The 27,907-nt window shown below is 41.2% G+C and overlaps 1 protein-coding gene across 24 annotated transcripts in view; it reads left to right on the top strand.

Moving 5' to 3' along the window:
- Positions 1 to 27,907, top strand: part of SIPA1L2 (signal induced proliferation associated 1 like 2) — a 231,545-nt gene that overhangs the window by 91,696 nt on the left and 111,942 nt on the right. For 11 of the 24 annotated variants that reach the window (XM_031659420.1, XM_031659431.1, XM_031659430.1 and 8 more), the window contains one exon: positions 24,154 to 25,910. In XM_031659420.1, coding sequence (XP_031515280.1) covers positions 24,428 to 25,910 — 1,483 coding nt within the window. In that variant the 5' untranslated portion in view covers positions 24,154 to 24,427. Of the gene's footprint in view, positions 1 to 57; positions 111 to 21,941; positions 22,899 to 23,378; positions 23,556 to 24,153; positions 25,911 to 27,907 lie in introns of those variants that run through there. The other 13 variants (XM_031659381.1, XM_031659380.1, XM_031659388.1 and 10 more) reach the window with 5 other exon arrangements.

Raw genomic sequence — 27,907 nt, 5'->3', positions numbered from 1 at the left:
CTTGTCCCCCAGGCTGGAGTGCAATGGCGCGATCTTGGCTCACTGCAAACTTCGCCTCCCAGGTTCAAGTGATTCTCCTGCCTCAGCCTCCCAAGTAGCTAGGACAACAGGTGCGTACCACCACGCCTGGCTGATTTTTATATTTTAAGTAGAGATGGGGTTTTCACCATGTTGGCCAGGTAGGACTCGAACTCCTGACCTCAGGTGATCCGCCCTTCTCGGCCTCCCAAAGTGCTGGGATTACAGACGTGAGCCACCACGCGCGGCCTTTATTTGAAGTTATAACTTGCTGGGAGCTGGACACTATTTTACATGCTATACAGGCATTGGCATTGGGCACCATGCAGCTTTCTCCATCCTGCAGGGACAAGTTAGACACAGACCTTTCATTTTTGTTTTGACCTTGTAGTCTGCACAGAAGAAAGAATGAATAACGAAAACTGGTAGAATTAAACTCAGAGGAGCCAGATCTAGATTGACAGGTCACTGGGGCTTTCTGAAGTAAAAGGGCTGTCGTCAGACTCGTGGTAGAAAGAAGCTGGCCACAGGGTACAGGGGGATCCCAGCTCTAGCTGGTTCTGGAAGGTGGGCATGGGGGAATGGGGAGGCGCAGAATGAGAGAAGAGCTGCTCCAGGTCAGTTCTCTCTGCTATTCTTGTACAACCTGCGTAAGATCCTCTGCTCCAAAACCTCAGCCTTCGTGCGTATTGGCCTGGTGATGCTCTGTACCAAATTTCTGAGGTAGTGGGCCCAGATCTACTCAGAAGAGTGCAGAATTGAAGGCAAAGATTCAGAAGGGGAAGTCTCTTATTATGTCTTCTTCTGTTCTTGAAGATGTTAGGTGGTTTTCAGGGCTGTTTGACTTTTAGGAAACTACTTAGTTTCTCTTGGCCAAATGAAGCTTAAGTGATTTTGAATATTCTAGTTTGTCCTTTGAGTGGCAGACCCTTAGATTTTTTGTAGTTGGAAGTACTAGGAGGGACTCAGATCCCTTGAACCCCTCAAGGCCTTGCCTAAGGTGTCCACTAGTTACCAAGAAGCCCTAGGTAAGACTCTACCCCAAGGGTTTCAACTGGCATCAGGTTAGACAGAGGAGTTGAGCTGCTTCACCTGCAGTGGTTTGTGTAGTTAGCATGGTAGAAGGCTGGAGATGGTGAACTGAAGATGATGAATAAACAGATTTGCTGTTTGCTTGACAAGGAGACTCTGAGTATAGGATTTTCATTCTGTGGTGCCACAAACAGAACATGTGACTGCTACTTCTCCCAGCAATCAAAACAGGATTAAGTGGAGTGGAAAATAAGGTAGATAAAACTTGCATCTCAGGAATATTCGTCAGCTGTCTGAATAGGTAACAAAAATAGAAAAAAGAACATGATGTTCTATATACACTTGCAGGTTTAGATGCTGAGGTCAAATTTTGTCTTTCTCATTAGTGGTGAGTCAGCTCACCCACCCACTGTCACATTCTTGATGGTTGGGAAATTTTGAGCCCTCCACTGAAGTTGTACCTTCATGTGACCATCAAGTTATTGAAAATTTTTCTTCTCAGTTGTATATGTGTATGAGCACATGTGTATAAGGTGGGGAGGGGGGTCACAGAACACTAAGGCTGGGGGACTATAAGATTGTATGAAGTAGGAATTAGCAAAATAAAAGATCTTAGGGATGGCAGCATTCTCTGGACCGCTTCTCTTTGGATAATTTGAAACCAGCAATTAATTGTACATATACTATTTGAATGCTAGTGGTGAAAAGGTTTTTTAATGGAAAGTGGTGTCGGGGAGCTCTGTGGAAAGGGAGCTGGTGCCATACAGAGTGAGTGCCCTGATGTGGAACGATGCTTTGAAAGGATCAGATATTGTGGAGGCACCAGGCGTTCTTTGCCTCTGAGTTATTCTGGAGGTATAACCCCTGCTAAGGGCCAGTTACTGTTCTCTGTGTTTGAGAAGGGTGTTTGTAGGGTTAGGAGACCTTCCTCATCTGTCCCATACCCCCTCCTCTTTTGTCTGACATGCATGAGTGTTTCTGGTTCATGCCCTCAACAGCCCCATGGCCTGCCGAGCCAGGTATCAGCAGAAGATCCCCATCCTGGCCCCATCCTGGCCTGACCGTGATCCCACCTGTGCTAAAGTGGAGATATGTCAGCTTTATGCTGCTACGTTTGAAATTACTGAGACTTTTTGTTGTTTCTATTTAACCAATGTTAATGAGGGTTTGAACCCAGCATTTCCTCACTGTTGGGGTAGAGAACTTGCCTGGGAGACTGCCACAGATAACTTAAATAAATGATGTTTATTACAAAAAGGGTTACACTTAGGATATTTTTGTCATTTAGGATGTCTGTAATCAGTGAATGAATAATGGATAAGCTTAAAGAGCGTAGTTAGAGGTAGAAAGGTTGTATATAGATGGTTTAAGGATCATGAATGAACAGTAACTGTGGAACACATTTGCACATGGGAGGCACTATTCTAAGCCTTGCCTGCCTCAGCGCATTTAATCCCCACAGCAGTCTTGTGAGTTGGGTCCTATTAATTCTCCATTTTGCAGATGAGAAAATCGAGGCTCACAAAGGTTACCTAACTTGCCTCTCTACATATGGTCTAGTAAGTAGAGCTGTGGTTCTGACCTTGGCGTCTGACTCCGCAGCCCATCTGTGCTACTAGCCATTATTACGCCATTTCTCCTGCTGAACAAGGGTGATGGACACAAAACCAAAGCTTCTGGGATTTTTAAGTTAAGAAAATTTATCATTTTCCCATATCGTGAAGTATCACTTGTTGCTTCATTTTTTTTGGATCTTTTGAATTTTAGTATATTTTTAATGTGGGCACTGTAAAGGGATGTATTGCTACTATCGTTCTTCTTAAGCAACTCTGATGTTTTGCTGTTATACTGTTGGTTTAGTTGCATGCTTATGTACCTAGAAATAGTTCTTAATTTTATTGATCAGAATTTCTTGTTCCAAGAAGTAGGACATGCTATATTTACGAATTGCTTGGTACCACCAGATTAATACATAATGTAATTATTATTATTAATTTGTTTTTGAGACAGGGTCTGACATTGTCACCCCAGGCTGGAGTGCAGTGACACAGTCACAGTTCACTGTAGCCTCAACCTCCCACGTCTCAGGTGATCCTCCCACCTCAGCCTCCCAAGTAACTGAGACTACAGATGCAAACCACCCCACCTGGCTAATTTCTCTATTTTTTGTACAAACAGGGTTTCACCATGTTGCCTAGACTGGTCTCGAACTCTGGAGCTTCAGCAATCCACCTGCTGTGGCCTCCCAAAGTGCTGGGATTACAGGCATGAGCCACCGTGCTCGGCCCATAATGTAGTTATGACATGATGTGGTATATAAAAGAATAATTCCAAATTAAAGCACATTCTTTGAGATAAAACATCTTCAGCCATCAGACATCCCAAATATTTGGACACAAGAGAAATTGGTGTTTGACCCTTTTATCACCTCAACTACTCCTCCTATCAGTCATCGTATTTTTTTTTTTTTTAGGCAGAAGAACTTTTTATATATTACTTATATAGTGAAATCATCCATAGCAATATTTCAGTTACAAGAGAAAAAGAAAGAACTTATTAGACTTAGAACTTCTGTCATTTTGTCTGTTTGTTTTCTTTTTCCTTTTTGGAGAACTCTTTTTCACCAATCCGTTTACAGATTTTTTTAATGATGGTGTAGGCTGTCTTTCATTTCAGCCTAAAGGCTTCTTTATTTGATGGGCTGATTACTCTCGGTCCCTGGGCTTCATATCACTGGTGTCACATACCATCTGAAACAGGGTGAGAGGAAGGTGGAATAAGCAGTGACTCAGGAGGCCAGGAGAGTGGTTGGTTAGGACCCTTACGGTTAGAATATAGCTTTGAGCATCTCTTGAATTCCCAGGCCTTAAGTTAGATTCCCTCTAGTTTTCCTTAAAGGTGTTTTGCCTATGCAGACCATCTACATACACCAGACGTTGGTAAGAATATTCTGCTCAACGGTTACTGAGATGAGGCTGCATTGCCAGAAGAGAGTGAGGGATTTAGGGAGAGAGGCGGGAGATGCCGCAGGCCCAAGCTGGAATGGGATAACTTGACTTTTAGATAACAGAGACTTGTTTTCCGCCTTTCCCAGCTCCTGCGCTCTCAGATCTGTCGTGCTTCATTGGTCTCCTTGTCTCTGACCTAGCAGCCAAACCTCTTCTCACCAGATTCCTTGGCAGGTCATCAGTATGCCTTCCCAGACAGTGCGTGCCCTTTGCTCTGTCAGCCGCCGGAATTTAAGTTTCAGAGAATTCTCCGCCTGTTTTAGCTACAGAACATATCCCTAAGGAGAAAGTCACTTGAGTCTCCAACATTTATAACTTTGATGGAACATTAAATCTCTTTTATGAGCAGTCTGCCTCACTTATGTTTGTTTTAATATGTAAAAAATCAGTAGGCCTAATAAAAATAACTAATACCAGTTTTTTGTTGCTTTTCAACATTCATAATATATATCTCACAAAGTAACTTCTTAAAAGGCATCAATGATAGAGTACAGAATTCCTTACTGTGAGGCACAGTGCATCTGATGTGAACTTAATGTCTGGCATTCAGTTGCATTTGGATATAGGCTCATGGTACATATTCATATTCAGGTTAAATGTAATTTCTTTAGATGTGTAGCAATTAATATTAATAATAGCTTGGCAGATTATTCTTTTAGAACCTGGGATGGCATTTGTAACTGAAAACTTTTCTACAGAATTTTACTTTTCTTTTTGCTTAGATTAATTTCTAGACATTTGGCTTGAGAAAACTGCGATTTTGGTTTTGTAGTAAAACCATTTTGCCAATGAAGAACATTAAAATGCCGGCTTCTGCTTGTGTCATATTTCAGACTAAAGACATTTTACAATCAAACCAGAAAAATGTGAAAATAGAGATTTATAATGGAAATGTTGATTCAATTTGAGCTGAAGCCAGACATTCATGAGGGAAAATTAGATTAAACAGTAGATGTTTAGAGAGACTTTAAATTATGACAGCTTTAAAAAAAACATATGTTGTGGATGTTTCTCAGGCATACGCGTACTTTCTCTGGCAGACTGGGAACCTAGCTCCTTGATGTTTCAGCCATTTATTAAATTCCCTTTTATCTTTCTTTGGACTAGTGGACTCAGAACTTACAGCTTAGAGTCTGGTGATTGGGAACTGTATCTTGTACATTACTGTATCAAAACCTGATGTTGTCAGTGGAAGTAATTCTGTCCTGTCATAGCATATTATATTTATGAGTATAAATTGCCATTTTTAGATTGTGAGTACAAAGCTGCTACCAGTTAGAACTGATTTATTCCATTTGTCAAAGCCTAACAGATACTCCATGCAAAGAATTTATTTTCATATACTATTCAGATAGAGGGGGGATGTGCTCGAAATTGTGAGGATCTGGGATCTGTGTCGGGGGAGCAGTGTAACAGGAGGATTCATGAGCCTGGATGTAGATGCTGGAATGATGAGTCTTCCCAGAGATCCAGCCCCAAAGGACTCACCCTTGCTGGAGTCAGCAGGACCCCACCATGGTGGTGATATCCCAGCCTCAGGCAGGCATCTGGGGCCAGTGGGACACAGTGTGCAAGAGTATACCTTTGGATGTAGCCAGACAGACTTGCTGCTGGATTCTTGCTCTGCTGCTTAACTCATTGTCCGGCTTTAGATAAGTGTCTTTGGAGTCTCTGAGCAAAGTTTTCTTGTCTTTACATGGCAGTTGTGGAATGTTGTAGGTTGTGTATCAAAGGTCTAGCTGAGGGCGTGTGACACCTTTTTCTTTATCCCCTTCTGCCTTCCTTGGGCATCTGTATGTGCCTCAGCTTTGTCCTCTGTGATTTAACCAACACTTTGCCTGTTATCTCTCCTATTTTTAGATTGAACACTGGCCCAGGACACCTGCTCCAACTGAAACTTTATGTCCACTATCTCATTCAGTGTATTCAACTCAGGTGCTAACTCCAGTTTCAGGTGGATGATAGCTGCAGTCCTCCTTTCTGTAGAGATCATTGCCCAGCCCAGTGGTGGACCTCCTGGGATCCAGCACTTGGAGAAGAACTGTGGTCTTAAACAAGCATCATTATACAGTGATAGGGAAGGAAGTATGGGGTGACTTTAAAGGGTAACTCAATCATTAGTGCTACTTCTGAATTAATGGTTTAATCATATCATATGCTTGTGTAATGTTTTATATTTTCCAAATTATTTTTTTACCCCGTGGATCTTAAAGATGAATCAACACCAGAAACACCTGAGGAACTTGTTAAAAACTGGCTGGGGGCCCCACACCCAATCTCATGAGTCAGGATTCCTAGGACAGTGGCTAAGGAATTTGTGTTTTAAACAAATTCCTCAGCCAATTCTCCAGCAACTGACCTGGCACTGGTCGACACACAGGCCTTCGGGAACCTCTGACCCATGCCCTCTATCAGTTCAGGAATCTCATTTTCAAAATCTGACGGAATTTAAGGATCTGGACAGCTAATGTCATTACAGAGCATTGCACCACAGAAGGCATGTTTTGTCTTGACCCCAGCCTCATCTTGTTCTGTATTTCAGGGACCTTAATTCCACAGTTCTCTTTAGCATTTCTCCTACAGTAGAGTTAGGCATCTCATTGTCCTGCTGTACTTCAGCGTTTTTAACAAGGACATGAAATCTGGGTTTTGTTTTGCTTTTTTCTTATATTACTCTGGGCATTTGTCCTGATTGGGTCATATAGCAGCTAAACCTCAGGATCTTTGTTTTTTAAAATATGAATTCTGACTCCCTAGACATTTCAGTTTGTTTTAAGAAGTGTTATGGGATGCGCTTTACTGCCTTCAGGAAACACAATTCTGGAAGCTAAATTTATTTTTTTATCCCCATTGAAAAACTGCACAAAAATACAAGGTAAGTCAGCACTTATTATGTGCCCAAATGAATTGAACAGATAGCTGAGTTTACAGTAAGGAGTGATCAGTGTGAGCTAGAAAATTCAAGGTTTCATGTGGACAGATGATGACAACAGCAAAAATACTGTTAGTATTTATCAAGTTCTTACTGTGTCTCAGGCCTTGTGCTCATAAGCATTTTGCACATGTGATCTATTTAACCATAACCCTGCTCCCTTCTACAATCTTCTCTATCTTAATAAAGGTCAACTTCACCCTCTCAGTTACTTAGGCCAAAAATCCTGGAGTCATTCTTGACTTTTCTTGTTCTCCTGCTCAGCCCATTCATCAGCCGAAGCTGCCGTTGCAATCCTCCCACCCTGAAGCTGTCTGTTTCTCACCATCTATACTGCTGCCACTTGGTTCCAGACCCCATCACGCTCTCTTGCCTGGATTACTGCAGTGGACTTACATCCCTCTTCCCATCTTAGTTCCCTGGAGCCTTTCCTCATCACCGCAAACAGAATGGCTAAGTCAGATCTCACTCCTCTGCTTAGAACTGTCCAGAATGAAAGTCAAATCCTTCCTGTGGCCCATCAGTCCCTCCCGGATCTGAGCCCACTACCTTTCTAACCTGTGTCCTTACTGTCTTTGTATATACCAGGCTTGCTCCCAATTCCAGTCCTTGATTGGAGCTCCTTCCCCTCCTCCCTTTCCCTTCCTGTTTATCTATGTGGCTCATGTCCTCATCCTTTTCTTCAGGTATTTCCTTAGCCACCTACCCTTCCATTAACACCCATACGGGCATCTACATGTCCCCAGCCTTTCTGATCCTGTCCCATGATAGCAGTCGCTTTGAACAAGTTCTGTAGACCCTACCCACATTCGGTTGCATTCTACCTATCCACCTTATCAACTGCAGCTACTAAGAAGAACCAAAAGATGTTCCTCTGTTACATGACTTCTTATGCCAGAATATGTGTCCTGTCAGAGCAGGACCCTTTCCAGGTCCTTTCATTACTGCATCTTTGATCCTAGACTAGTACCTGGAAGATAGTAGTCATGTATAAGTATTTGTTGAAAAAATAAAACCTCTTTTACATATGATGAAACAGATTCTGAGGGTTTAAGAAATGTGCCTAGAGGAGCAGAGTGAGTACATGGCTAAGCCAGGATTTGAACTTAGGCCTTATGTCAATGTCTGCATATTTAATATCACAAGAAATGGGATGGAAAAGACATTGCAGGAAGGGAACTCCAAGAAGGAAGCTAGGGAGGTTGGAGTGGCTCATGTGTATTTGAGAAGATTTTAAGGTGGTCTTAGGGGTTTTGGTTGGTAAGATGGATAGGTAGAATGCAGCTAAATTTGGGTAGGGCATTAAATGCTGTATTAGGAGAATTGAGAAGTCTTACTCTAAATTGGGGATAATAATAATTCTTATCGTAGAAGGTTATCAAAATTCAAATACTTAAAAGGCATTTAGAAAGTGCTTGGCACCTACAGAATGTTCAGTAAATGTTGCAATTTAGAGTATATTTTGACAGCAGAGCAAATCCAGGCTACTGTTACCAGAGTAGAAATTTCTAGTGTTTTGGACTCGTAAGTGATTTCTAGAGTGTTCCCAATTTCAGATTTTCATTTCTTCCACACTCAAGAATCTTCTGAGTAAATAAATTGTACTACATTTAGCTGTTTAAGTGGAAGATGGTTCAGTACTTGTGAAAGGTGAAAACAGGGAGATTTTAGAGTCGTGTATTTACCTTTAGTTTTCCTCTATTAGAATTCCGTTGAAGCCAGTAGCTTCCAATCCTATTTGTACATGGCAACTTCCTTCTAAAACTCTAGGTTCCAGGGCTACTCCAGGCCCTCTGAACCAGAATCTCTGGGGCCAGAGACCAGGAAGCAAGGTATAAACATCTGTTAGGTAATTTTGAAAATGTGTAGTCAGATTTGGGAACTGCTGGTCAAAACAACCCCAAACTTGTTAACTTTTTTAGCGAAAGGGAGTATTTACCTTTTTGCTCAGAAATCTGTTCTGAAGACTTAAGAACCCTTTCTAGTTGTACTGCACTTTTAGGGAGGGTCTCAGGCCTGTGCTTAAAGGAGAAACTCCATGGCGAAAATGTGACAGGGGTTGCAAATGCAAATAGAATAAATGATGGCCAGGCACGGTGGCTCACGCCTGTAATCCCAGCACTTTGGGAGGCTGAGGCGGGTGGATCACGAGGTCAGGAGATTGAGACCATCCTGGCCAACTTGGTGAAACCCTGTCTCTACTAAAAATACAAAAAATTAGCCAGACGTGGTGGTGTGTGCCTGTGGTCCCAGCTGCTCAGGAGGCTGGGGCGGGGGAATTGCTTGAACCTGGGAGGTGGAGGTTGCAGTGAGCCCGAGACCATGCCACTGCATTCCAGCCTGGCGATAGAGCAAGACTCCATCCCCCCAAAAAAAGAATGAATGGTGAGGCTTCCTGCCCCTAGAGATGATGAGGATTCTGGTTATACAGGAAAGACTGCGGGAGAAACAGGTTGGTTCACCTTCAATGACAAGGGTCAGAGAAGTTATGCTTTAATCACCAGTGACTGCTCATACTGAAGTCTGGGAACCAGTACTTCTCTCCCAAACTGTGGGGTTGATGGTGAAATGAGGCTTCAGGTTGCCGATGACACATCATTCTGCAATAGGTGGGGCCATGCTGAAGAGCATAATACTGATCTCTTATGGCTTTCTCTTGCCTTCTGTTGGCCAAAGTTGGCAATACCTTTTTTTCCTCCATAAGAATAAAAGCAAAACTTAAAACTGTTTACTCCTAGCTGAGGAAAGAGAGAAAGAAATTATGATGTCCAGTTTGCCATCCTATAGTGATATCCCTTGCTGCTTTCCAGTTTTGCAAATGTATGGGCTTTTAATCTTAGCAGCTAGAATATGGATGAGAAGGTACACAGCTCTGGACACTATTTTAGCTAGCATGAGCCAAGAGCAACAGCAGGAAATCTTAGCAGGACATTCTTTTAGCCGAACTGTATTCTGGCACCCTTGAGCCCTACTGGCCTCCCCCAAGCCAAGAGCCATGTCACCCATTCTTCTGTGCCCAGCTTCATACTTAGTAGGTCGATAGATACTAATGGTATGTCAATGTCAACAGATGAATATAATGTATGCCATTATATAGTAAAGGAACACAAAGTACTTAGAAAGTTAAGTTTTAGGGTAAAGTTAGAGGGGAAAAGAGTCATAGATTATGGCTTTGAGTGTGTTAGATTTGCCGTTTCCAATGGAAGAAGAAAAATGTTCCAAGCAAAGGAACTGAATAAGCAAAAACAAAGAGGTGGGGGGCATACAGGGTGGTCACGTAGATATTTTCAGCCCAACTGAAATACCTACGTATCATAACTGATCTTTGTCAGTAATACAACTTTCAAATAAAGAAGTATAAAGGACAATGACCTAACTATTAGCATTTTGAGACTCCAGTGGGACATCCATTTTGCTCTTAACCTTAGGCAAATCACTTAATTTCTGGCTTTATAAAGTGGGAGGTGAGAATAGATTATCTCTCTTAAGATCTCATGTTATGATTGTGAGTCTAAGGGGGTGGTTAACACCCAGAACACCACACAGTGCTCTCTGTACAAGGGAAGAAAAAATGTTTCTTTGAGGCAAAAACCAAAAGTATCAGTAAAATGCGTTTGGGAGTGGTATTGTGAAATTTTGATGTTATTTGGGGGTGGTGTGCCTGAGATCATGTCCAGTCTGCTCTGCCAGTCAAACACTTGAGGTTTCCTTGGGTTATATGGGTAACTAGCATGAGCCAACTGGCAAGAAAGTGCCACACTTGATTGTAAGCCGGGTCTGTGCGTGGTCTCACCAGTGATGTGAGGCTGGAGCAGCTGCCGCCTTTTCCTGGGCCTGTCTAAATCTACCCTTAGTCTGGCTCTAAGGATGAAGAGGAGAGTTGCCTGTTGCAGGAAGGAGGAGCAAGAGAGTTGCTTGAAGTTAATGAATTTGTCTGAAGTTAACAAATTTGGGTTAGGTTGGGTTCTTTCGAACAGATGAAGCCAGTAATGTTTGTGTTTTGTTTTTATTTCTAATTTTTAAAAAGCTATATGCAAATTTGAGAACCTGTGACAGTAGAAAAAATGAAGCAACTTAGATTCTAGTTCTGATTCTCTTGAAACATAGTCATTTGACTGCAGGCAAATGCTTACTTTCCTGCCCTAAGACTTTTTCCTTGTCTGTTTAATCGAGAGAGGTGTCTCTTTCTTGTCTTTTTGGAGATTTTTTTTTTTTTTTTATTAATTTGTAGTCAGAGGAATTTATTTATATAATGAATCAATAAATACATAGAGAGTATATTAAGGCCTCTTAGTTTAGCTTTTGCACATGTGGTATCCAATCCTGAAAGCCCCCTTTGTATTACAGAGACACAAATAAACTGGTAGCAATCACAATGAATGTATACATGCTTCTTTATCATCGCTACTATATATCTTGTTTAATTTCTCAATTGAAAGCTGGATTTTTTATGGATCGAATTAACCTACAAGGGTTTGGGGAATAGTCAATCCTTCAATAAATGTAATTATGTTAATACTAACATTTTATAAGAAAATATTCGTACAAGTTCTTTGGGTATACCTGTGGTTTTTAGAAAGTTAATGGTGATGTGTATATATATAAAAAAATTGCTTACTTGCTAACAAGAGATGAGTTTTCACTGTTGGATGTTCTGTTTGACTCAGAGTCATCATAACTACAGTTTCTGCATCCCACTCTTATTCATTAACTTGGATATGCAAAGAAATCAGTAATTTCCCATGATCATATTTTTTATAAGAAAACGGGATTTTTAATTAAAAAATTATCTGGCCGTGGTGGTACATACTTGTAATACCAGCTACTTGGGAGGCTGAAGTGGGAGGATTGCTTGAGCCCAGGAGTTTCAGCTGCAGTAAGCTATGATTGCATTTCTGCACCCCAGCCTGGGCAACAGAGTGAGACCCTGTCTCAAAACAAAACAAAACAAAACAAAACAAAACAAAACAGAAGAAGAAGAAAATGGGGATTTTGATGTTCTTGTTATTTTGGAAAATGCTATATATCATATTAAGTGATGATTCTTTTTTCCTTTTTTTCTTCAGGTAAAGATCTGTAGTGTTATGAACTTCTTGCAAATAAGCCAAATTAATTAGTGGTCATCTGTAATTAAAAGTGGTTTAAGTTTCCTTTTCATATTTAGCACTCAGTTCATACTTGAAACATTCCAAATCTAGTATGTTTAAGGAAGAGTCTTCCCCTCAGTGCCCTTGAATTTGTTCCCTGTGCCTAGCGAATTGGAATGGTATCCCTCTGGAAGCAAAACCTTCTAAAGAAGTACATTATGGGAAAACGTTTCTTGAGGATTTATCCTACATTACTCCTGGATTTGAGTTTCCAGGAAACTTTGTTTTCTGAAGAATTGAATGAGCTAGCCAACAAAGCTGGGAAAATTATGAGTCAGCTGGGACAATTATGAGTCAAACCAGACAATTAAAAAGTATGGAGCCCCTTCTGCTCCTGTCCTCTTTTCTGCTTTTTAATTTAGTGACCTTGGAAGTTTTACTGCAAAGTTTCTTGTTTTATTTTAGGACAAGTTTATTGCTGAAGGAAGGACATAGAATTTGGACTTGACACAGTGGAGCCAGTATTTTTAACATGTGTCTTCACCCACCAGGTCATTGTGCTGGCCTGTCCTTGTGGGACTGCTTTATTTCGACGACAGTTCCTGAGTAGTTGGACTGACACCTTCGTACTTTGTCTTTATTCTGTCAGGCACCCAAGAAGACGGTGGTATGGGAAGCTTTGGGGAGGCCTTCTCGGAAGAGGACTGTACTGACCCCTCAGCAGGACACTTCAGTCTGGGAGGGAGGAGTCCTTGGGCACAGTCTTGATGTGGGCAGGGACATCTGCAGCGAGAGGGTGTCAAAATCCACAGCCCTGGCCTCCCAGCCTCAGATACCGGTCAGGGGGACACAGTGTGAAATGAGTGACTTGCTGCCCAGGCCCACCTTGGAGAATCAGTCCAATTTTAGGGTTGTCAACTCAGGGCAGGGCATGTGTCACAGGCCTATGGTATGTAGATTCTGGAGTTGGAAGAACTCTCAAGCAGTGGGTTACAGCAGGGGCCCATGGCCTGTTAGGAACCTCGGAACCAGGCTGCACAGCGAGAGGTGAGCAGTGGGCTAGCATTACCACCTGAGCTCCGCCTCCTGCCAGATCAGCTGTAGCATTAGATTCCCTTAGGAGTGCAAACCCTACTGTGAACTGCGCATACATTTAGGTTGAGCACTCTAAGGTCTGATGATCTGAAGTGGAACAGTTTCATCCCAACCCACCCACCCTACTCCAGTCTGAAAAAATTGTCTTCCACGAAAATGGTTCCTGGTGCCAAAAATGTTGGGGACCGCTGGGTTAGGGGATCCCGTGAGAGGTGAACACACCATCCGGCATGCTTTTTGAGGAGTTAGGCGCTGCCAGGCACCAGGGTCCCAGGTAGGATGACAGGTACAGGCCTGGGGAGGCCGGGTTTGTGTTTTCCTGCAGCACAGTCCGCTTTGACTGGCATTCAGTATTGGCACTACAGGGACTAGGAGAGACTTAGGCACTTCTCAGAGAGGTTAGGAGGTGGAATATCGGTCTAGAACCTAACAGCAACCTTTTACGTAGATAATACTGATTTCCTCAGTTGCAGTTTTGCCAGCAGCTTGGTCTGTCCCACTTCCTGATTTGCCTTCCTCTCTCGGCTCCTCAAAGCTGTTTTTAATTGGGCACAAGTTATTCCTCAGTGAGATGGAAAGAACACTGGCTAAGGACTGGACATACCACGGGAGTAAATGGCTCCACCCTGCCTGTCCGGGCGTCTGCGAGCTCAGGCGTCAGGTGGTGATTAGACTCATAGTTTGCATCTGTGGTGTTAAATTTTCTGGAGTACTTATGTGTGCTTCCTCACTTGGTCCCACAACATTTATCTAAGTGTGCTAAGCAGACATTCTCCCCATTGTGCAGATGAAACTGAAGTAAGTGGCCCGCTGAGGGTCCCAGCGTCAGTCGTGTCCCCAGAGGTGTGATGCAAAGCTCTTAATTCTTAATCTTTTGTGCCGTCCACCACATGAGCAGCCTTGCAGTGCACCAAGCGTCTCGTGAGGTGTAAGGCCTGTGAAAATATATTTGAGTATAAAATATTATTGGCCAGGTGTGGTGATTCATGTCTATAATCCCAGCACTTTGGGAGGCCAAGGAGGGCGGATTGCCTGAGGTCAGGAGTTCGAGACCAATCTGGCCAACGTGGTAAAACCCCGTCTCTACTAGAAATACAAAAAAAAAAAAAAAGAAAAACTTAGCCAGGCGTGGTGGCGGGCGCCTGTTATCCCAGCTACTCAGGAGGCTGAGGCAGAGGAATTGCTTGAACCAGGGAGGTGGAGGTTGCAGTGAGCCGAGATCACACCACTGCACTCCAGGCTGGGTGACAGAGCAAGACTCTGTCTCAAAAAAAAAAAAAAATGTTATTCTAACAAAAGTAATTTCTGTTGCGTGGGAATAAAGGGCAGTGTTTTTGTAAATACCTGCCATAAGAAAAAAAAAAACATTAAATTAATCAACAGTAGGTATTGTTCATTCAGTATTAATATCCATTTTCATCTTTATCTTACTGTGGGACTTTAAAAGGGAGAAGAAACAGCTAACAGTCCTCCTGTTATACAAGGAAAAATATTATATGTTCTGTGTAATTTAAACATCCATTAGTTTTATGAAGGATTTTTTAAAAATTCGTTATTTATTGAATTTAAAGTTTATTTGTATATATGTAAGTTAGCATACATATACAGTTACGTAATTTGGACACATTAGAAAAATACAAGGAAGAAAGTAGAAAGCATTCCTAAGGCTACTTACCAGAGCGAACCGCTATCATAATATGAGAGTGTTTCTTTCCTGTATTTTTACGTATATAGATTTTTAACATACTTTGTTTCATGCTTTATATAAAGTTTTTTGTGTATGGCTGTTTACACATAATATTATAAATCCTTAAGTTCATGCATATTCTTAAACACTGGGATTGTGTCGTATTTTATTCTATATATGTACCACATTTATCCCTGACCACTGACTGTTAAGACTGTTTCCAGTTTTTCATTCTTGTAGTTTTGGATGAATATTTTTCTGTGTTAAATTTTTTATTTTCTTATTATGTCTCTTATTTTCTTGGGTAGATTTTTCAGATGTAGAGTATTGAGCCAAATGATTTGAACAGTTTTTTAGGATTTAATACATATTATCTTATTGGTGTTCAGAGAATGCTGCCAGTTTGCATCTGTCTGTAGCGTGTGGGATATACATCCCCCAGACCCTCACGGGCATGGGGAGTGTGTTGTGTGTGTGTGTGTGTGAGAGAGAGTGAGAAAGAGAGACATGCATGTGTGACACACTCATGGACAGCTTTTGTAACTTGCTTGGTCAGAAGTGGTATACTATTGTTTTAACTTCATCTCTTTTATGACTCATTATTCATGCGCATGTCTTACCCAGCTAAGCTTCCTGAGGATTAGGAAGCTCTTTCATTCATCTTTCATGCTCCTCCCTGCTACAGCGTCCAGTACAGTGCCTAGTAGAACTGAATACGTTGATTTACTGAAGTAACAAGAGGGTTTTTTATATCAGACAATAAACCACATAAAACTGTTCAACAATACTCAGTATCTTATAATTCAAATAAACATGGGAACAGTGCAAAGATGGCTTTCAGTGTGTGTGAGTAGTGAATGGAGTTTGTTGTGTATTTGCTGCTAAAATTACTGTTTTTAAAAAATCAAATACTAGACTGTTGTATGGATTGGCAGGGTTTTCTTTTCATGTCCTTTATACTAAGTTGAAAGGAAGCATCTTCACATTTGAAGGCTTCGTGTTTACTTGTTGCATTTTAATAAAGAGTACAGTGATGGTACATGCTTTGTACACTTTAGTTCAGTTTTCAACAATATTGATTGATGTTAGTTTTGTTGAATACCATAATACAGATATTTTGCAAGAGTTTCCACTGTGGATTCAGTGGAAAATAATATTAGTGAGAACAGAGTGTTTTCAGGAAGGATTATATTTTTTTAAGGCTCCAGCCTGCCAGTTTTCATTATAAAATGCTCATGTTCTCTTCTTTGCTACCCATTGTCACTAAACATTCATTTAACGATTAGGACAGATTTTTTTTATGATCTCTAAATGAAATTAATAAGTGCAGTCTATATTGGTTGACATTAAATAGAAATTCTTTTCTTCTTTTGCTGTGTTTTCCTCAGACACAAATGCCTCTGCTTAAATTATTAATTGGGATGACTGATTTCCTACCGTGCCATCTGTAATTCAGGGGTCACATTGCTGAAAAGATGTATTAACTAATAACCTCCTGAGAGAAGGAGGTGAGGGCTATCTCTTTTTATCTCTTTCTGATTTAAAAGATTTAATGGGAAGCAGTCAATACTCGCAGCTGTTCTTCTGTCTCCTTCAAAAAACTCCGTGATCAAAATTGTCTATTTAACAAAACAACCCTTGTTTATTCTATTTTTGACTTACAGAATGATGGGCAGGGTAGCAGTTTACTACCAGAAATTGGTTCTTGTTCTTTATTGAGATACAGGAAGTTTAAAACTTTAGAAAAGCCATATTCTAATACAGTATAAAGTCTCTAAGATAATTTCAAATATAAATTGTAATTGGGAAGAGAATAGTGCCTCCCTGGAGATTGCTTTGGGCAACTCACTCAGCTTCTAAAAGCTTTTCTTTGCCTCTTGGAGAATCAGCTTAAACACTGCAGTCAGTTACTGGTTTGTGTTCTCTTATTCTTTGTGTGTAAATCAGTGAGCAGTCATCCCATATTTTGTAAACCTGACTTTTTCCTTCACTGTGTTCCTTTGGAATAGTTATGGGCCTCATTCTTTTGCTCAATTTCAAATCAGTATGTTTATCAATAAATATACACTCATATATTACATTTTCAGCTATTATTTTTAGAGCTTTTGGTCCCATTGAATTTTTAGAATAATCCTTTGAAATAGATACAGTTATTCCCACTTTACAGATAGGAAACTGAGGCTCAGCGTTTACAGGCGGTTTTATCACCATCTCAGCAGCGTGTGGTAGAGCTGGATATTTGCCAAGTGTCCACATGCCAGGACATGTCTATGCCTTCACCATGCTTAGAGTTTACAGGAGGATAACAGCAAGTAATAAACTGGTATAGTCTGGTGTAACTTTGAGTAAGAAAGAAAAAAAAAGGTACAATGCTATGGCGGCCAAAAGTAAGATCACTTACACCCAACTTTAAGGTTTGAGAAGGCATTTTAAAAACATGATATGTGAACTGAGGTGTGATGGATAACACCTCTTAGCAAGGCAGGAAATAAACATGTCTTGAAGAGATGTTGGCAGAGGTAGTGGCATGTACAGAGGATAAGAACATGAAGGTCAACACATGGGAGCATAGAGGGTGGAAATCCAGCAGCTGCACGAGGGGCTGTAACGCATGGATCAAATCATGAGTGGCTTGTGCTGTCTTAAAGCAAGCAGCTTTATTCAGAGGGAAATAAGGAACTGTTGAAGGATTTCATTATAATCTAGGAGAAATATGATAGTGGTTTTAACTCTGGTTGTAGCAGTCGAGATGGAGAGATTGACATGGATTTGAGGAGTACTTGGAAGGTAAAATGGGCGTGATTGAATGTGGGCTGTGAGGGGAAGGCAGGATGAACACTGGGTGTTTGGCTTGGGCACCTGAGTGGTTGGTGATGCCTTTCCCTGAGCCGGGCAGAGGAGGAGCAGATTTGGGTGCAGGGAGGGGTAGGCAGGACAACCAGGACTATCTTAGTGCCACTTGGAAATGTTGATTGTGAGATGTCTTTGGGCTTGTGGATAAGGATTTATGAGTCATCAGCATAGAGATGGCATATGAGACTACAAGGATGGCACAAGGGAATGTATAAAATTAGAAGGCAGGCTAGGGTAAACCTGAAAAACCTCAGCATTAAAGACGACCTGAGGAGGAGGAGGAGCCAGCCAGGAGACCAAAGAGACAAATGAGAATCAGTGTGCTCCATGCAGGTGTTATGATAATGTGTCGACTCAGGACTTTGGGATACTTTGGTCTGCAGTCATTTCAATTTAAATGGATAGATAGAGGTTAATGATGATTGTCAGCCGAGTGTCGGGCATGACTGGGAGTAGAAGCAGTGACTGTGACAGACCAGGACCCCACTCCGATGGAGTTTACCAAGCTGCTTTACTTACAGAGTCACCCAAGAGCCCCATTTAAGAAACCTTCGACTGGGCCCTTTTCTTCACGATGAAGTGCAAATCAATATAAAGGAAACTCATAATATGGGTTACTTGTGGAGACTGAATCCTTCAGGGTTTTTTTTCATTGAGGTCTTGCTCTACTCCAATGAAAAAATTCTTAACTACATCAAGGAGATCAGCTTTTCTGGGACATCACTTGAGAAATTCCTCCAAATAGCACGTGGAGTACTTTAAAAATTTGTTGGCCTAACACCAATGTGAACTTTCCAGCAGGAAAAGATTCTATTCCCCTTCGCAGATCATAAGTTACCCCTATGTTATAAAACCCCAAAGAGGAGAATTCTGCTGGTTTTTATGTTCTCGTGTTCAAAAATATTTATCTTTGGTACCACTGCAGTGTTTAATTCAAGATAGATGTTTAAGAACTTATTTTCATGTTCAGATCTATCAAAAACTTACCAGGCAAAAATACTATTGAACTTGTATATCAATTTATTACCATTATTATTTAATAGTAGCTATTTATCAAGTTGTCTTATAGCTTTGATTTTCATATTCTACTGGTAATAGGAATGTGAGTTAATGGGCTTTTTTATAGCTATTTTTTTTTTTATCATTTCACTTAATACCTGGCTTAGTTTTTGGTAAATGCATTTTAGGTGAGCAGACCTCAGCTCATTGATTGTCTTCTTGACCTCAGAGAGAGGGTAAAAGTGGGATCAGTTTGTTCTTCCTTTTATTCCCTGTCCTATTATCCATATTAGTATTAGAGCTGTTGGGATACTGGCATGAAAAATAAGCATTTTTTTTTTTACTGTAGTTATACTTGTATTATAAATCTGCTATATAATTTTAACCATTTTTTCCCTTGAATGGGGCTCATAATTTGTGCGTTTTGTGGTTTTCAATCCATTTGCTACAGCTGCAGTCCTGATAAGTGGCTCAATTATAACTATAATATTGGTCGTAAAGACTCACTGATGTCTCATGGAAAACTTCGAAAAACATCCTATTTAAAGACAATTATGCTTAAATATCAAATGTTCTCCATTTCTTTTCTATCCTTTAAAAGTTATTAACAAGACAGTTAGCATGAGAACAGCTCCTTCAAGCTCTAAAATTCTTCAATGTTGGTCAGTGGCCTTCCCTAGCCCTTCCTTACTTGGGGGCATCCCCACTACCTGTGGGGTTTCTGTCTGGGTTTTTTAAGTGCTTGCAGAGTGTTGGTGACTATTTTCTGTTTTTACTGGGGAGCAAAAGCCATAGAATTTCATGAAATGCAAGAATAATTGGAAACTATGGGGAGAGGGCCAGTGCCCCTCACAGTAAAAATTAGCTTAAAGAACAGAAAGAAAACTGTATGTAGACACAATCCAGAGATCCATTTTTATTAGATCATTCAAAGGCAAACTCTTTCTTCTCACCACCTTCCAGATGGTCAGAATCTAGGTTTAGGAAATTACCTGGAAGAGAGAATATTCATGTTGCTGTCAAGGTCACAGGGCCTCTTATAGATGAGTCTGTCATCTTTATAAAGTTCTAGGGAAGGAATTAAATGAGTCTCAGATTTTCCTTGATGTTTGTTTTTTCTTAAGCTATTCCAGCTTAGTAGTATGAGTCCATTTAACTATTAGGAAAGCAGTTAGTATCCTTGTGCTGTTAATTAGAATAAGGCAGGAGGGAGCAAATGGTACCAGTGACACTCACCTTATACATGTACAATGAGGATCCAGTTTATGCTACAGCTTTCTAATATTTCATTTCATAGCACGTTTGCTTTCTAAGGAGAAATACCATGGCCTTTTTGTTTGAGGACTCTGCATTTGCCAATCTGAAACTCTCGTAACTGGTTTTTTACAATCTGTTAGAATGACAAGATGATGTAAAATCACAGAGAGGGGAAGGACAGGCGCGACTCACAGCTGCTCAGGAAGAAGGCATGTGTGGGCCCTCGCTTCATATGGCTTCTTCTCTAACTCGGACACGAAGCTGAGGTGGCCTTTTGACCAGGTCTTTTGATTGCATGGTTTCCATGTGCCATCCGGTTTTGGAGTGATACCATTCACGGGCATGCATCCAGAGCCCCCAGGAAGCTGGCGACATGCCACCTACAGAAAATGGAGCTCTGCAAACAGCCGCTTAGCCGTGCTCACAAGAGGACAGAGACTGGTGGCAGGATTGGCCGTTTAGGCCTCCTAATTACCTACCATGTTTGGGAATGGGCCTTGGGTCTACTAGAGGAAGCTGCTGAGATGCTTAGAAGATGAAGTATGACATTCTTTTCTTTGTATACAATTAGAAGACATGTCTGTAATCACCTCATTTGGCTGGTACGGGAGTGGGGGTAGGAAGCTCTCTTTTCAGAGTGGAATAGTTGCTGAATTTTGTGTTTACCTGTTGTAAGGATTTGGGAAAATGCCATGGAGCACATAGTGGCCTGCAGAGTGTTAACATCCATTTATAGGTACCTGACTTTATAATGAGTGGTTTTCTACAAAGTTATATCAAATGAAACATTTGTGATTACAATATATTATATAATATATTCCTATAACCACCAGAATTTTTCATTTAAATATTTTCTAATATAAGGGCTTACTGCCTAATATATTTGTATAGTGATTTGTTAATTTAATGATATTTACCAAACATCTACCACATACTAGAAACAGCTCCAGGCACCATAGATAAAACGGGGAAGAAAACAAACATAGTCTGGATTCGCAGCGCTTTCTCCTGGGGAGAGACAGAGAGAAGCAGGAAGTCCTTAGAGGCATGGAAACGGGTGTTGGGGAAGTAGAGGACACCGTGGGAATATGTTGTAGGGTCACCCCGTTGCGGGGAGAGAGATGATCACGAATGGTTGTCAGTTCAGCTCAGGCAGTGAATGATCCATTTAGAGGGAACAGCTGGGACACAAGCCTGGCGAGTGGTCTGTTTGAAGACTTGAAAGACGCTTGGTAAGTCTGGGGCAGGGCATAGAAAACAAGGGAGGAGGGAGAGAGATTAAATAACACAGAGTTTCCACAAGCTACAGTAGAGCAAAATCTCAGGGGAGGAGTTGCAAGGAGATGGGATCCAGGCTGCATCCCAGGAGCAATAATTGTGGCCATGGGATGAGGTATTCTTAACTGACCACATGTTAGGTGTGGAGTTAGCCTCACACAAATTAAATGATTCTCCAAAGCAATTCAAGCCACCATTTCCAGAAGAAAGGGGAATGGATTCTAGATAGGAAAAATCGGTAGCTGTCCCCTAAAGCTAATGTTCTTAGCACAAACAAATTTTCAAAATTCACAACCGAAGGAATATTCTGAGATACCGTTAGGAAAGAATTTCACGTGCTCTGTATTTGCTATAGTTTTTGTCCTTTGTAGTGAACCTAATGATAAGATTCAGCATAAATTCATCTATTTTTAGTTTCGTATATTATTTCTATTTTAAAATCTTAATTTATTTGAGACCGGATCTGACTTTGTTGCCCACGCTGGGATGCAGTGGTGCAATCATAGCTCACTGCCACCTCTAATTCCTGGTCTCAAGGGATCCTCCTGCTTCAGCTTCCCAAGTAGCTGAGACTACAGGTGTGTACCGCCACGACTGGCTAATTAAAAAAAAAATAAGTTTTTGTAGAGACATGCTCTTGCTCTGTTGCCTGTGCTCATCTCAAATTCCTGGGCTCAAGCGATCCTCCTGCCTCAGCTTCTCAAAGTGCTGGCATTATAGGTATGAGCCATCACACCTAGCTAATCTTTATTTTTTGACTACATATTGGTGTATTCCATTTTTTCACAAGATATGTGTAATAAATATTTTGTAACTTTAATTTCATGTGTTAAACATTGAGAAAGTTACAAATGTTAGAGGAATGTGAAAGCTCAGAAGATAGATTTTCAAGTAAGAATCTGAGCCCAGTAAATTATAATAGCTGGTTAGGTTTTCCAGGACTAATTATCATCTTATTCTTGCTAATGCTAGTTTTAATATTTAATGTTTCTCTGGTTTATTTTGCACATCTATTAGTTGGTGGCCTAAACTCAGAGCTTCCCTGTGGAGCGTGGTGAATAGGTTACAAGTGTGAGGAGATGCTGGTTTTCTCTTCTCTCTGGGTGGTGGGTTGAGCCCAAGGTGGTCAGTCTATTAACTGTGCCTCTAGTTTGAGCATGTTCCTTCTTGACTCCCTTGTGCTGTACAGATACTGGTGTTTCAACAGATGACATGACACGGAAAAGAAAGGAAGGTAGTAGGGTTTGTCCTAATTACTTGGATGGCATTTATTTTACAAATAAGAGGATAAAGGAGTTTCAAAGCAACGATTAAAGTGGTTCTTTGCATTTTGTGGATGCGTTTGTTAATGTCATTTCTAGTTGGGGACTGGTTATGTACAAGAGTACAACTTTCTAGTGCATTATGCACAAGTGACCTGTAAAATAAAGGCCCCCGGAAATAGAAAACACTGCAATTTACCCATATGTTTGTAGACACTTGATCTAATAACTCTTCTCTTTAATTACAAATATTTTTCTTTGAATTTATTCTTTCTTTCTTTAGACACAAACATTTTCAGGTGTTACATATTTTCCAAACTCATGACAGCCTGTCTTACTCAGAGGCAGAAGAAAGAAAGAATCACTTTACCTCTTCTGAACATAATGATGGTAATAAAGCTATAGCCAGTTTTCTTTATCCTTCACCAAAGCATAAGAAATATTAATAACTGTAATTCGGTTTGAAAATGTTAAAATCCCAACTAGCTAAACAGCATAAAAACTCTTTCCAGTGGACTCTTAATGGCTTTGAGATGAGCATGTGGGGATGTCTTGGAATAGCAGGTATTTTTCTTACGGTGGCAGTTGCTTTCCCCCTACCATTAAAAAAAAAAAAAAAAATTTAGTCTAGGGATGACAACGTGTCATCTATTCTCAGAGCTGTTCCATAATGGAGGAAATAAAATGATATTTTAGGATATGGCAAACAAAGGGAAAATGAGTAGCCAGGTACTGACATGAACAGAACAGACACACTATCCCATGGTTTTCAGAAAGATAAGATAAATGACTGCATCTTACCTAATTCTCTTAGAATTATTATGTTTAAAAGGATCAAGGATGACTGAATTATAGTTTTTTCCTATACAGTTTAGGCTATTATCAAATCCGTTCCTGGAGACTGAAAACCTGACAACTTAGGTACAAGAAAACAACTTCTTACCCAGTATCTCTCTACTCCAATGTATTTGATGTGTCAGATACCAGATCCTTGAAGACCTTTTCCCACTTAAAGGAGGATGTGTGTGAGTTCTAATTTGACTACAGGTGATCATTGTGAAAACTCTCTTGTTAATGTCTTGTATTGACCCTTTTGCTGTGGGCCATTTTGAGTTTAACTGTTTTGAAGGAAAGTAAACTAATAATACTGAAACCCATTATATACATGACTTGTGCTACTCTTATAGCCAATTCATTCATTGAAATACTTCATGAATCCCTAGTTTAAGCCAGGCTACCTTAATAGTTAATGCTGGTACACAACTGAAAGGCATGGTTCTTTGCTTAGAGGAACTTGAAGTCAGTAAGTTGGTAAACAGCAATTAGAGATAAGGAAAATTACTCTGTTGGATATAGATGGAGGGCTGTGTTATCACAACATTCTTTGCTTAGATGCAATTAGTGTGGGAGACATCCTAGGAAAGTTTCTCAGATAGGTTAATACCTGATTGTATGATGTGAATTGTATCTAGCTGTGTAGAGAAGGAAGATGGTGTTCCAGGGAGGAGTGTTACAAACAGTGCTGTGGATCATGAAACTTCGTGGGCAGAAGCAGAGGAGAAAGACAGATACGAAATCTATTGTAGAATGTGTTCAACTTGAAGTATATTAATTGCTAATGGCTACTTCCTGTCTTTTAATTCAGGTGAAGGAAATACTCATGACCAGCCAGATGTCTTAAGGAATGCTTTTGAAAGGAACAGAGGTGTACAACACTATTACGACAACAGAGAAGCAAATTGGCTTTGGAGAAACTGTATTCTGAAGATGTTGTTTGCTTTGGGCTAAAAAAAAAAAAGAAAAAATACAACTACAGACAAAGGCTTTATATCTGCAAGTATTATGGCGTGGTCAATAGCAATGTAATTAGATTTACATCGGTCTTCCTGGTGAGTCTTGGAGGCTCTTCCTCAGTAGACATGAGTGACCCAAGGCAGTCACAAGAAGAGAAGCACAAGCTCGGCAGAGCCTCTTCAAAGTTCAAGGATCCCCCTAGAATCATGCAGTCAGATGATTATTTTGCTCGGAAATTTAAAGCCATTAATGGCAACATGGGACCCACTACTTCTTTAAATGCCTCGAATTCCAGTGAGACTGGCGGTGGTGGTCCGGCTAATGGTACCCCAGCTGTGCCCAAGATGGGTGTGAGAGCAAGGGTGTCTGAATGGCCTCCTAAAAAGGACTGTTCCAAGGAGCTAACCTGCAAGGCACTGTGGGAAAGCCGGTCTCAGACCAGTTATGAAAGTGTCACCTCCGTCATGCAGAATGGGCAGAGTGACCAGAGCGAAGGTCAGCAAGATGAGCAGCTCGATCTGGACTTCGTGGAGGCCAAGTACACAATTGGGGACATCTTTGTTCATTCCCCCCAAAGAGGACTTCACCCCATAAGACAGAGGAGCAATAGTGATGTCACTATCAGTGACATCGACGCCGAAGATGTCTTAGACCAAAATGCAGTCAACCCCAACACAGGGGCTGCCCTGCACAGGGAGTATGGAAGTACTTCATCTATCGACAGGCAAGGCTTATCTGGTGAAAACTTTTTTGCTATGCTCAGAGGGTACCGAGTAGAAAATTATGACCACAAAGCAATGGTCCCTTTTGGGTTCCCTGAATTTTTCCGCTGTGACCCTGCAGTCTCTCCGAGCCTTCATGCAGCAGCACAGATTTCTAGGGGAGAATTTGTCCGCATCTCAGGATTAGACTACATGGACAGTGCCCTCCTGATGGGGAGAGACAGGGACAAGCCTTTCAAACGGAGGTTGAAATCAGAGTCGGTGGAAACATCCCTCTTTCGAAAGCTTCGAACTGTTAAAAGTGAGCACGAAACTTTCAAGTTCACATCTGAGCTGGAGGAGAGCCGACTGGAGAGGGGCATTCGCCCTTGGAATTGCCAGCGCTGTTTTGCACATTATGATGTCCAGAGCATTTTGTTTAATATCAATGAAGCCATGGCTACGAGGGCTAATGTGGGGAAAAGGAAAAACATAACCACCGGGGCTTCTGCAGCATCCCAGACTCAGATGCCCACAGGCCAGACAGGCAACTGTGAGTCCCCTTTAGGGAGCAAGGAGGACCTCAACTCCAAAGAGAACCTGGATGCCGACGAGGGTGACGGGAAAAGTAACGACCTTGTCCTTAGTTGTCCTTACTTTAGAAATGAGACTGGAGGGGAAGGCGACAGGCGGATTGCGCTCTCTCGGGCCAACTCGTCCTCTTTCAGTTCCGGGGAAAGCTGCTCTTTTGAATCGTCTCTCAGCTCTCACTGCACAAATGCAGGTGTCTCGGTCTTGGAAGTGCCCAGAGAAAACCAGCCCATTCACAGGGAGAAAGTGAAGCGCTACATCATAGAACACATTGACCTTGGGGCCTATTATTACCGCAAATTCTTCTATGGGAAAGGTAAGGAAGAGCGCTGGGCGTTTGTGTGCGTCTCGGGAGTGATTTTTTTAGGACCAGTCACAATGTTTTGCTTTGTGTTGGAGCACCTTCCTCAGAGTGTCCAAGGCCATAGTCCACTGGGCCTGACCTTGTTCTCCATCATGGTCCCTCCATAGCTTCCAGGCTAATTTTTTCTTTAGAAAACTGCAATTCCATGCCTTTGTTGATGGGTAGTCCTTCATGTGTAAATGCCCTTTTGGTTTGGTTTCTCTTTCTGTCATTCTTTGTCTGCCAGTTTGTGAGCATCACAAATTCAAGTTGATTTTAGATTTGGATTTCACTTGATTTAGATTTCACCCCTTGTAAGAAGTCTTCCCTGATTAATTCTGTCTTCCTCCTATTCCTCTGAATAATCTCTTATGCTGCGTACAGTGGATCATTCTGTGATTCCCTCACCTCTCTAACCTTTCTGTACTTTGCTCCTCCAGCATTGCTGTATGTGTTGGACATGTTAAATCTTTGTTGAAAGAATGCGTGAATTACCACAACAGACAAATTTTGTTTTCGTGTAGTTCTGTAGATAGGCTTAAATGTTAAGACACAAATGATAAATTATTTAATTCTATGTCAAATAAATGGTTTTTGCTTTACATATATCTTCAGGCTTGAAGGATGCGTTCTTCAGAGGTCATATCGTTGAATCCTCAACCTTTAAATAAGTGTCCCGAATGATCCCAGAGCTAGGAGAATCTTCTCTGATTTAGAGACCTACAGAGAAACAGGTTCCACACGTGTCAGTAACACATGCCGAGGAAACACTGCGGCACCTCGCACCACCTTTTTATTGGGTGCAGCTGGTGTCCTTCACCCCTTCGTTACAATGCAGCTTACTTTTCGGAGCTATATTTTTCTGTCTTCAGTTTCACCTGTCAGCCCTCTTCCTGCTCCCAGGGATCCAGGGATAAGCTCACGGAGCACCTGAGGAGGCGCAGGGTGGGCCCCGCTGCTCTCCTCCTCCTGTTTCTCGTGCATAAACTATTCTGCTTCTAGTGCAAATAACTGGCAGCTAAGTGTACTTTTATTTATTTATTTACTTTTTTACTTTGCATCAATCCAGACTTAGCATGTCTTTCATAATCACGTTATGACAACATGTAACTCAGAGAAACGATCTGATGCAATAAAGCTAAATAAACAGATATTTACACTGCATCTGGCCACTTACTGTGAATTGTCTCTCTGTCCTCATACTGATGACATCATAGGACTGAAATAATTTTGTCAACAGATCTTGGTCCCCTGTTGTGTCTCCTTTCCTCTCCTCCACCCTGAATTTCGGTCTTGGCTTCAGGTGTGCCTCGGTGTTAACATCATGAGTTACTTCCTTCCAGCCAGTGGAATCAAAGAATCTTGGATCTGCTTTTTTTTGTCTCTGCTGTGAAAATAACTCATAACCCTCATGCCTGTGTTCATGCAGAGGTATCACATTGTATCACATTGCTCAAGGATACTCTCTAGGTGCAAGTTATTTTCGGAAAGGGAGATGGAGAGATAGGCTTCCTAATTAAGGTTATTTTTATTGATGAAGCCATGGCTGCCAATTCTTAATAAAATAAAGTCTGTTAGATTTATTATGCCCTGAAATCCCCAGGTAATTAGTCACTCTGGCTAGCTGAGTTTTGTAAATAGTTTGTGATCCAGACTTCAAAATACTAGAATATAAAATTATATATATATTCATATTTATGCCAAGACTTAGTGCCAGCATCTCATTCATATGCTGTTGCACATCCTAAGTGTAAGTGGAATGAAAAACGGTTGTTTTCTGCACCCGGGTCACCACCATTTGATTCATTAATGTCCCCAGGGTCTGTTCCCTGAGATGATTTCAGGTTGCTAGATTCTGTTAGTTTTCTTGACTGCCACTTGTGGTTTTTCTCTTGAATTCTCAACTGTCACTTCTTAGTAGTTTTAAAGACTCCTCTGCAAGTGATTTATTTCCTCCACCTTTTCTGATG

Source organism: Papio anubis, chromosome 1, assembly GCF_008728515.1.
Source record: "Papio anubis isolate 15944 chromosome 1, Panubis1.0, whole genome shotgun sequence".
In the NCBI taxonomy this organism is placed as follows: Eukaryota; Metazoa; Chordata; class Mammalia; order Primates; family Cercopithecidae; genus Papio; species Papio anubis.
This window is presented reverse-complemented; position numbering and strand designations above follow the sequence as displayed.